The sequence below is a fragment of the Carassius auratus genome, unplaced genomic scaffold (genome assembly GCF_003368295.1).
Source record: "Carassius auratus strain Wakin unplaced genomic scaffold, ASM336829v1 scaf_tig00215316, whole genome shotgun sequence".
In the NCBI taxonomy this organism is placed as follows: domain Eukaryota; kingdom Metazoa; phylum Chordata; class Actinopteri; order Cypriniformes; family Cyprinidae; genus Carassius; species Carassius auratus.
The window spans coordinates 60,384-72,270 of NW_020528035.1; the positions used below are offsets into that span (position 1 = coordinate 60,384).

Consider the following 11,887-nt stretch of genomic DNA (forward strand, 5'->3'; position numbering starts at 1 on the left):
GAAGTTCTGAATGATTTCTTCTGTGTCTTGAATAAGGATGTTCCATAACTGAATTTTAAATAACAAATTACTGTCAAACATGACACCAAAAATCTAACTTTAGGAAATGGCATATTTTAACTATCATTATTTTATTTTGTTGTGTTAATCTATTATTATTAGTATCATTATTAGTAGTAGTAGTAGTAGTAGTAGTATTGCAGAAATAGTGCCTGTATCCCAATCACTCCTTTCATCTTCCATTGGTGAAACAACAAAATACTCAGCAGGATAATGTTGTGTACTCAGCAGGATAATGTTCCTGATTTTCACCAGAGTGACAAGATCTTGAAATATATGTAAGGGATAATGAACATTCATCCTGTCATTAAATAAAACCCAAAACACAATAAAACATTTTTGTGCATTACATTATTTATTTTTATTTAGTGAGGCAAATAAAACTATGTCTTAATGTATATTATTGGTTAAATATTTTATATAGAGTAACTGAGCTAGTACAACTTAATCAGTATTGGATCATTATAAAGCAACCATGTATTGAACAAAATGACAAAAAGACAAAAAGTAACAGGGTTACAATCCTTGGGGTGGCAATCCTTTCGGCACTACTATATACATCAAGTGATGTTCCTCCTTTACCTGATAATAAGGAGACAAAAGGTCAAACTGTTTAATAAATGGCACATGGATTATTCCTTGCTTTTACGTATGTCAATTCTTTGTGACAGCCTTTTATTTTTTTACACAAAATGTATAAAACAAAATGTACTCACTGGAAGTCAAAGTTGAAGACATCACATCTACCCAGAACACAGTGCGTTGCTGGGCTACTGTGGCCCTAAGAAATATGTTGAGAAATATTGAAGTGTTTGATAATTTTTATAAATTATTTAAGGGGTAGTGGGGGGCTTCTAATCTAAAATTAACAACAGTATTAGCATACAAACTACTTTTTTTGCACAAACTTACAAATTACATTATTAGCACAGTCATGTAGTATGAATTTGAGTTTTTGTTTTTGTTCACTCTTACTTGAAGATCACATTTTTAGCTGTAGCTGGTGGAATCCAGGTATATACAGTGGAGTTGTTTTTTATGTTGGTGTTGGCATGGGTGATTGCACCTTGCTGGTTTCCTGAACACTAGGGAACATAAGTGTACAACCTTCACTAACTACAATTACCAAATTTAAAACACTTGTTGGTATACCAAATAACATTTCTGAATGTTTAGTTATACAACCCAGAAAAAAAGGAGGGGGTTTATCTTGTAAAATGAATAGCTATGTAGTCTCTGATTGGAGTTTCCATAATTAGTCCACTTAGTGTTAACTGTGGTAACTATGAAAATAACTTACATTTTTGTAACGGGTGCAGTTTGACATTTTTAAATTATTTAAATGGGTTCTGTTTCATTTGAATCATATCTTATCATAATACATAATATATCAGATATAGCAATTGCAGTACAATAGAAGCATAATCTTTAACTTTACACACTCCAAAGCCTTACCGCTAAGAACTTTGTGTTAGTTGGAGGTGTCTGCCAGGTTCCTATTGCTTTTGAGTCGGATCCAGAGCGAGCCTCAAGGAGAACACCACTATAGTCTGGACCTTTGATTACAACTGACAAACAACAAATAAACAACCATTAAAACCAGAGATGCTATCACCACTGTCCTCATTTCAGGTGATATACATGCATTAAATTAAAAACAAGGAAAAACAGACCAAAACAAAATAAAACAAAAAAGTAATCTCCAAGTTTTGTTTCCAAATAGATTTATGGACAACACATTTTAAATTCTTGATTGAGAGGATTTTCCATATTTTAACACTTCCTTGGTATGCAGTTATTAATTACATAACAGTATAGCAAGACTTTGGATTCAGACATGCAGATCTTGCAAAAAAAAAAAAAAAAATGAATCAATTTACAAAATGTAGCTTCTAAAACAGTGACCCCATCATATTTGCTTTATCCAAATTGTCCCATACCTGTAATAGGTTTGCCAGTCTGAAAAGTTGTGCTGCTTGGATGGATGGTGTATGGAGCAGGGTTTGGCTTGGGCTGTACTCCTCCATGCCTGGGCATCATATCCACACAAGCAGAAGTTGGTGCCCCACTTGGATAGGACAGAACAGATGTCAAAACTTGTAATATGACAAGCCCAAAAAACACAGCATCCATGATTCCTGAAAAAGGCTTTTTCAACAGCTCATTTGCAATAATACAGTGCCACACAGCTAATTTATACACACTTTCCCAAATCACGGGGTGGACAATCGACTTTTGAAAGGCACTTTTGCTGAGTCACAATTGCATAAAAAAATTGCCATTTCATGCCAGCACAATGCATTAAGTATTCATATAGTGTCAGGTGGTATGGTTTTCAAAAAGGAAAATGTGAATGTGAAGTTTCAGTCATTGATCTGGACAAAGAAACAAAGCAATCTTCTGTTAGGAAGGAAATGAGCATGGAAAATGTACATTTTCCCTGCTCAATTTATTATCTTTCCTTGTGTTTGGGTGGTGGCATATGAGATTGGGTCTTTGTTAAACAGCCTTTTTTATGCTTTGTGTAACATAATTTATAAAACATTAAATGGTAAAGCCTAAGTTGTTATTTTATTTTATTTATCAGATTTTATTTTTTTATTTTTTATCAGTAAATGTACACAAACTACAGTGATCTCAAAAAGTATCTTGAGGCTTAAGCAAAGACTAGCAATAATTTTTTTTCAAATCCAAATAAATGAATAGATAAATTGAATCGCATCATCATTTAAACCTTAAAAAAATACATGTTTTTTTTACATCCTGAGAGTCACTGTTGTTGTAGAGAGTACATGTTTTGCTTTGATTGCTTTTTGTTCTTCCTTTCTCTCTTTTTCACAGGATTGGATCAGGCCAAAGTGATTTCCAACTATGACTGTTGAGAGTGGAACCAAAGAGCAGAATCTGAATGCAGAGTCTCATGCTTGACATGTGACACACAGCAGGCACAATACCACTATATAACTGATATAGGTGTATGTCCTTACTGAAAAAACAAAACAAAGCCATCACAGAAACTTTTTATAGTTTTCACAACAAATAACCATTACGTACATTACAAACCATCATCTTTTAACCATTAAAACTATTAAAAAAAAATATATATAGTGCGTTTTGGGTCATATTCCATAAGGATTTATTGATTTTAACAAGCCACCTATAAACGCAAGCAATTACCAGTAAAGACCAACAGGGTCCATTAAAGTTTCCTGTAAAATCAAAACAAGTCCCATTACAACCAGTAAAACCATTAAAATATTTGGAACGGTGTCTATTGTTTTTATTTTTTTATTTTTATTTATATAGTTTTATTATTATTATCACTTTTTTTTTTATACTCCCAAAATCTATCATGAAATATCTTGATTCTCAAATATGTGGAAGTATGCATTTTGCACCTTTATAGATTATGCTAGTTGATCTAAAATGGGCGATGGGCAAAGAAGCCTTATAGGGTAATTTTTAACTTCCCATAAGCACCAGATATGGGTGTCATACCATAAACTATTTTTTTAATACAATTGACTTTGTATTTAATTTTGAATTTGATTAGAACATTGTAAGTTACTAATTATCCTGTAACACTTTTATTGTACTGTGGTGTATTTCGCCGGTTCTCAGAAGAATCACACTCAGTCAGGGGTTTCTCACCGAAGAAAAGACTTTATTTTAAACAAAACAAAGTCGAGAGGACGTTGCAAGGAACTCTCCCGTGCGTTATTTGGTTTTTCCTTATATACATCATACATGGGGCGGTCCCACATAGACATGTCTCCTTTTAGACCATCATAAATCACAAGGGGAGGGGAGGCCTTTAAGGTATGTCTGACCATATGCTTATCTCTGTGCATTCCAGGGCATAGGCAACTTGTCTATTAGATTTTAGGCCTGTAAGAGTTTAATAGAATAATAACTTTAAAACAAAAATGGCTAGATTCACATTGATTATATACTTGATTAATTGAAACTTTACTAATAAAAATCTTCCACATATTCTCCCCTTTGAGACTTAATAAGTCTCACATTTGATTATTCTTATCCAGAGTGCTACTCCATAATCCAGTCATATTAGTTACACTACCTAGTGACTAAATAAGTCACATTGTATTATCACCAGTGACTAGATTATGGAATTCCACTCTGAGGGATTACTGGACCAAACATCTCTCTCCTTATTTGACGAGGAGGGAGTAAAAGATCCAGTCTCCCAAATTCCTTCTTTAATAGTACACAATGTTAAAAGCGTGAGCGTGTAATTGGTTCAGCACTTGCCTGTGGTTATCACAGTTATGTATAAAAGACATAAAATACATACATTACATCAATAATTGAATATCACAAGATTATAAAAGTTGATCTTTGGCTCCGATACTTTATGTATCGTAGAGAGCCTCCCTGGGCCAAAGTTCAACTGGCACTTATATCCGGGGTATGGTTAACCCTTAGACATCTTCATCATCCTCAGAGTTGATAGAACTATCGTCCAAAGTTTGCTCATTCAAGTTCAGTTTGTTTAGCCATCCTTCATAATATTCCTCCAGACTCTTTTCAATGATCCTTTGTTGATTAATTGGGACTTTTATCACTCCCATTTGCTTAACAGTAGCATTGATGATTAATGATCTTAATAAAGGTAATACACAGCAAAATAATAATCCTCCTATTAATATGGCTCCTAAACTCCTAAAAACATTCCTAGTTTAACAAACCATGCTCCCCATGCTCCAAATTTCACATCAATCCAATCCCAAATGTGTTGGTCTCTTCCGGCATTTGTTGTAATTTCATTTCTTAATTTTTTAATTTTTGTCATAACCTCACTGAAAGCTCCTCCAGGGGCGGTGTTATTTGGGATAAATGTACAACATTGATCTCCAAACATAACACAAACTCCTCCCTTGTCTGCCAAGAGCCAATTAAGAGCCTGTCTATTTTGCCATGTCATTCTGCTTGTTGCATGCACTTGGTCGCCTAGTAAAGTTAAAGCCTCATCAGTATAATTAATGAATCTTTGTTGATTATAATAGATATAATTAATCCACTCTGTATTTTTGTTTGGTGTGATCCAAACCAGGATTGACTCAAAACCTCCTTTTATTTCACTTCTTGCCTTGAATTTATTAGGAATTCCTCTTGGCTGTCCAATTGAGTCTAAATATACGTCAGGGTCTGGCTCGTATCCTCTTTTAGTTCTATTGTCTTCCTTTTTCGTGCTCTGTTCTGTTCCCCATTGTGCCATGCTAACTTCTTGAAGTAACCTTACTCTTACACATATACCTTTCCATCCAGCTGGTAAAGACGGCAATAATATTTCACCTCCACAGATCCAAAAGAAATCTGCTATTATTAATGATTGATCTTCATAAATTTCTATTGGAGGTAAGGCTATAGTTTGATTTTCACATTTTTCAGGTGCTATCTTACTTCCTTTAGTTGTTCCGAATGCTAAAAGATCTGGAGCTCTAGAAGGAACTCCTGATTTCCAAGAATTTTTCTTATCTATATACCAAATAATACCACATCTTCCTTTAAATTTACCCACATCTTGGGTTCCTTTTGGTTTATGGAAACACTCATATTCTTGTTTATAATCTATGCTATACCATTTTGGAATCTCTATTTTTTGTTTTTCAATTTTTATATTTTGACCGATATCTGAATACTGACACCAGGATCCCCAGAGTGGTCTAAAGAAATAATCTGTTAATTTAGGATTTCCTAAAAATCCAAGGCATTCGGCAATACAATATGGCCTGGTAAAATCTGTTAAATGACAAAAGTTTCTTCCAAATTGGGCAAATTTTCGGTAGTCATATGGATTTGGTATGGCTATTACTTTGTTTAACGGAGATTTGGAGCACAGCAAGCAATTTTCTTTTCCTGTTTCTTTAGCTGTAAAGGCTGCCCATTTATACCATTCATTATTTTGGGCTGTATCCCATAATGCATCAATTTGACTAACGTCTTCATCACCTTGAACATCATAATCAATGTCTCTACGATTTTTGATTATCGTTGGTTCTGTTGGGTTGATCACATTATCACTTTTGTTCAAAGGTTGTAAAGTCAATTGAAGGGAAGTCAGGTTGCTTTCTATCGGTTGAGTTTGAGTCTGCATTATGAGATTCATTAGGCATAGAATGGTCTTCAGACATGTTGTCAGACTTATTCTCTGTCCTCTCCAGTTTGTCTGACAGGAGGAAAGAGCTCTCGTCAGTTTGCACTTCATCATGTGTCTCTGATTCTTCCTCATTGCTCTCTCCTGTATTGTCTGGTTGTCTGCTTTCCTTTCTTTCTGCCTTTCCTGTGGGAACTCTAGTACAGTGGTTTAGATGATACCAGGTTGTGCTTCCCTCCACTTGGACTGCTGTTGGAGTAGCTCTCACCACTGTGTAGGGTCCTTCTCTCCTGGGCTCATTCCATTTTCTCCGGAATACCCTCAGATAAACTTGGTCCCCTGGAACAACTGGACAGACCGTCTCCGATTCCTCACTGGGCTCTTTTCTTTTTTCCTGTAAATAGATAGCTTTATGTATGGCAGTTAGTTTCTTCATATAAGAGCGAAGTTCCATTTGTAATTGTTCTAGAGGAGGTCCTTTATAGGGACCTCTACAATATGGCACAGGCATGGGTCGACCCGTAAGCATTTCATGCGGTGTTAAGTGTGTGCTCCTGTTAGTTTGCATGCGATAGCTCATTAGTGCGAGCGGTAATGCATCAATCCAATTAAGTTTAGTACTTTCACATATTTTGTTTATTTTAGCCTTGATAACTCCATTAACCCTCTCCACTATCCCTTGTGACTGAGGTCTATAAACGCATCCTAGTCTCTGTTTTATTCTTAATTGTTGCAACACTTGTTTCACAGTTTTTTGTATGAATGCCGACCCATTATCTGAACTTATTTCTGATGGAATTCCAAATCTAGGAATTACCTCTCTTGTTAGGAATTTAATTACAGTTCCTGCTCCTAGATCCGCGGATGGTACTGCTTCCACCCATCTGCTAAACCTGTCTATGATAACAAGCATGTATCTTTTGCCTTGTACACGCTTTATCATATCCACATAATCACATACAAGATGTTTAAAGGGGCCTTCAGGTGTTGGAATATGGCCTATTGGTGTCACCATGCCTTTTCTTACATTGTATTTAGCACATACTTCACATGTGGACAAAAATTCATCCACCATTGCATATAGATAAGGAGACCAATATCCTTGCTGTTTAATTTTTCTTACTACTTCTCCCCTTGCACAATGGTCAAAACCATGTGCATCTGTAATAAGAATATTCAACAGTGAAGTAGGTGCAACAATGTGTCCTTCATGTGTACGCCAAATTTCCTGTGAGTCTTTTTTAGCTCCCCTTTGTTGCCACATTGATTGTTCATAGGGGCCTGCTTGTTGTTGTATTCGAATAATGTCATCCAATTGAGGATGAGGCTCGATAAGTACAACAGGTGCTAATACTGCTACTTGACACCCTGAAGCTTTTTTAGCTTCTAGATCTGCTGCATTATTTCCTTTGATGACATAGTCATTTCCCTTCTTGTGTGCTTGACATTTGATTATTGCTAGTCGTTTTGGTAGCATCATAGCAGAAATCAATTGCCCTATTTGTTCACTATGTTGAATGGGAGTCCCATCACTCTTTTTGAAACCTCTTTGTTTCCACACTGCTCCGAATAGATGACATACACCATGAGCATACGCTGAATCTGTAAAAATGTTAGCAGTTTGTCCTTTTGCTAACTGACATGCAGTTGTGAGAGCTTTTAATTCTGCTAATTGAGCAGAGCAGGGCTGTACACAATGTTGTGATATCACAGATTCAAATTCTTTTTTGTTTTTCTTCACTACTGAATATCCTGTATGATTTCCTTCGTGATCCCTAAAGCTAGAACCATCTACAAAGTAAGTTACTTCTGCTTCAGTAATAGGTGTTGATTCTAGATCTGGTCGTAATCTAGTAAATGCCAAGGACTCATTCACACACTCATGAGGTTCTCCTTCAAAAGCCAAAGGAATTAATTCAGCTGGATTAACTGTATGGCATCTTTTAATAGTAATATCTGGATATGTGAGTAATGAGGAATAGGCTAGAATTCGAGCTTGTGTCAGAACAAATTTCCCTTGTTCTATTAATTCCACAACTTTGTGATGGGTATATATTGTTACTGGATACCCCATAGTTATTGTGGATGCTTTTTCATAAGCATAATACACTGCAGCTAAACCCTGTTGGTAACATGGTGGGTATCCCTGGGCTACATTGTCTAACTTTGTGCTGTAGTATGCTATAGGCTGTTTTTTCCTCCCACTACAGGTCTCTTGCATTAATACAGCTGATGCATAACCATCAACTCTATTTGCCACGTATAGATGAAACATTTTATCATATTCTGCCATTCCCAGGGCAGGGGCCTGTTGTAATTCTTTTTTTATTGCTTCAAATGCTAGTAAGGCATCTGTGTTCCATTTTAATGGATTTCTTAAATGTTGTAATCCTGCTTGTTTCATAATTTCTCTCAAAGGCCCTGTCTTAACTGCATAGTCTTCTATCCAATCGGCACTAAAGCCTGTCATTCCTAGAAACGTCATCATTTGTCCTACTGTCTGGGGTAACGGTGTTTTACTTATACCTTCTAACTGAGCTGGTGCTATAGCTCGGGTACCAAATGCAATTAATCTTCCCAAGTATTCCACTTGAGGCTGGCAATACTGCAATTTGTTTTTAGACACCTTGTGCCCTCCTTCTGCTAATTTTGTCAACACCTTAATTTAGTCTTTGTGACATTGTTCTAGTGAGGTAGAACAGATAATCAAATCATCCATGTATTGTAATAGTGTACCGTCTATTACAAGGTCTTCTAAATCATCCTTCAAAATCTTGTTGAATATATGTGGTGAATGTTTATATCCCTGAGGAAGCCTGGTATATGTATATTGCTTATTTGCAAGTGTAAATGCAAATAAATATTTACTCTCTTCTGCAAGCGGTACACTAAAGTAGGCAGAGCAAAGATCAATTACAGTAAAGTATTTGGCATCAGGAGGGACATTTGTCAGTAAAGTGTGCGGGTTTGGTACCTCAGCTGGCATATCTTCTGTTATTTCATTTATTGTTCGTAAATCATGAACAAGTCGCCATCTATTTTTGTCTGATTTGATTACAGGCATAATTGGAGTGTTACAGTAACTAGTAGTTTCTATCAATACCCCTGCCTTCACTAAGCCTTCAATTGTCTCCTTTATTCCTGCTTCCGCATCTGCCCGTAAGGGATATTGTGCTTTTCTAGGCAGACGTGCATTTGGCTTTAGTTGAACTCTTACTGGATTTGCTGATTTTATTAATCCAATATCTGTGTCATGTTGAGACCATAGCTCAGTTGGTACCTGACACTCCATTTCCTTAAATAATTCAGTCTCATTTGTGTTTATTAAATCAGATGCTGTAGTCATCTGTGTCATTTTATTTTGGCTGATAACTACTTCCTGTGGAATTCCCAGCAAACTGGTTGCACACAGAATTTTGATGTAATTTTTGTCAGCTGAATGAAAAATCAATGGGTTTTCTGTTGATTCCCATTTGCTTTGTTCTGCCCTTTTCATCATTGGTCCTAAATCTTTTGCTTTCCAATTTCTTCCTACATATACTGCAATATGCGGGACAGAGTTATTTACATTGAACCATTTTTTGACAAACTCACTTTCTGTTATGTTTAAAGCTGCTCCCTCCTTACCTATGATGATGTACTGGGAGACTATTTCAATCTGCTGTCCTTTTGTTTCTTTTTGCCATTTCTGTTCTATATCTTCATCCCTTTCTTGATCATACATCATTGTGCAATGAAATTCAGACTTTGATAGCTGTGCTTCAGGTATCTGTGCTTCAATATACTTTCCCCATTTATTGACTGTCTGTCTCACATCTTGTTCTATCTGTCCTATCCAAAAAACATTTGCTTTTGGCTCTGCAACCATCATTTGTTTTTCTGTTCCTATTGAATCAATATATATACCTTCTGGAGAACACCAAATTTGTAGTCCTAATTTACATAATGCATCTCTTCCTAACAAAATAATAGGAGTTTGATTTGATACCAGAATGGGCATTGTTATACTTTGATCTTTTGTTTGTAGACACACTGGAGCTGTTATGGGAATCAATTGCATTTTTCCCGAGAATCCTATTGTCTTTGCAAATTTTCCAGACAAGGGGAGATGTGAAGCATATTTCAAATTAATGCATGTTAAATTTGCCCCCGTATCTACCATAAATGGAAATGGTTCTCCCTCTATTTTAATCTGCATAATAGGCTCTTGATCAGCTTTTGTTGATAAAATTGGAAGCTGACTCTCCCCTTTAGGATTCTCTGGGCACCCCTAATAGCCTGGATTGGGACCTCCCCAAGGGTTTACTGGGCCCTGCACTGGGCCCTGAGTAGGCTGTTGCCAGCTCATCTCCCTTCTACCCTGAGGTTGCTGTGGCCATTGTTGAGTTGGACAGTCAGCTTTGATGTGTCCGGGCTGTCCACAGCCCCAGCACAAGGGGGGAGGCCTGTCTCTGCCTCTGCCTCTGCCTCTTTGCTGTATGGGGTTTTTTCTCCATCCCATTTGTCCTGGCTGTTGAGTATAAACATTTATTATGGGCACAGAGTTCAAGTGTTCATTTGGAGGGACTGCTGTAAGTAGGCTCGACTGAGTAGTAGGTTGTGGAGCAATTACTGGAGGCATTAGAGTCATTTGTTCGGCTGTTGCATTTGTCACTGAAGCTTGAATATTTTTCTTATTTTTCTTTGTGAGTTCTTCAAGCTGTAATTGAGTTAGTTTACGTTGTAACTCTTTCTCTTGACTTTTAAGTTTTAGTTCATTTTTTCTTTGCTGTTCCACTGCATGAGACACATGGTCACAAAACTCTTTGTGTGTTTTAGACGTTAAACCGACCACATCCTCCAGCTTGCTTTTTACCGCTGGCGGCATAGCATCAATCACAGCTTGTCTAAACAATGTTGACATTAATGGGTCTCTTTCGGGATCCCCCTCAGTTTCTTGTTTCCACCTTTTCAGCTCTTTTTGGACATAAGTGGTTGGATTTTCTAAATCTCCAATTCCTTCTCCCTTCAATGATTTAGGATTCAGTCTGATCGGATACTCCGCACGCAATGCCTGCCATACTGCTGGGCGGAATGCATCAAAAACAATCCCATCCATATTGTGAGAGTTCACTGCTCTGTTTAGAGTCGTGGTAAGAAGAATTTCATCCATCTTTGTCCCTCCAAAAATTTTAGCCAGCAGAGCTTTAACATCTCCCACTGCCAATAGCTTTCCCATTGTTTCCTCTTCAAACACTTTAATGAATTTCCCTGCACCCTCATGAATATCAGGAAGGCGAGTGACAAGCCCCTCGAGGTCCTGCGAAGCCCAGGGGACATACTGTCCCTGCTCACCCTTGATTAAAATTGGGAGCTGTGCGGCCAGTGGTCTAAGTGTCCCTTTATCTCTGCCCTGTTCCCATTTACCGTTCTCAAATAACTCCTCTGCCTGATTCTCATCCTCACTACCATAGAACAACTTACTCTTTCCTCTTTCCAATTTATTTACCTCTCTGATCTTTTTCCCTGATTCTCTAATTTTCTCTTCCATTTCTTCTTCCAAAGCTTGTGCTTGTGCTACAATATCTCTATCTTTCCTCCGTTTTCTTTCTAATCCTTCCTCAAACCAGGTTTTGTCTTCCTGACATGCTTTCATTTTTTCTAACGCTGTACGTGCTTGTCTATAACAGTCGAGTTGCAGACCTTCTGCATTCTCCTGTCTAGTTTGCT

General features: G+C 37.0%; 1 protein-coding gene across 1 annotated transcript; it reads right to left on the reverse strand.

Moving 5' to 3' along the window:
• Nucleotides 1–382: 382 nt before the first annotated feature.
• On the reverse strand, nt 383–2,283 carry LOC113094292 (putative defense protein 3). The gene is made up of 5 exons (XM_026260011.1): nt 2,001–2,283; nt 1,516–1,628; nt 1,036–1,145; nt 777–841; nt 383–642 (listed from the first exon to the last, which is right to left on the reverse strand). The coding sequence occupies exons 1-5, from the start codon at nt 2,191–2,193 to the stop codon at nt 509–511; spliced, it is 615 nt and encodes a 204-aa protein (XP_026115796.1). The 5' UTR covers nt 2,194–2,283; the 3' UTR covers nt 383–508.
• Nucleotides 2,284–11,887: the final 9,604 nt, after the last annotated feature.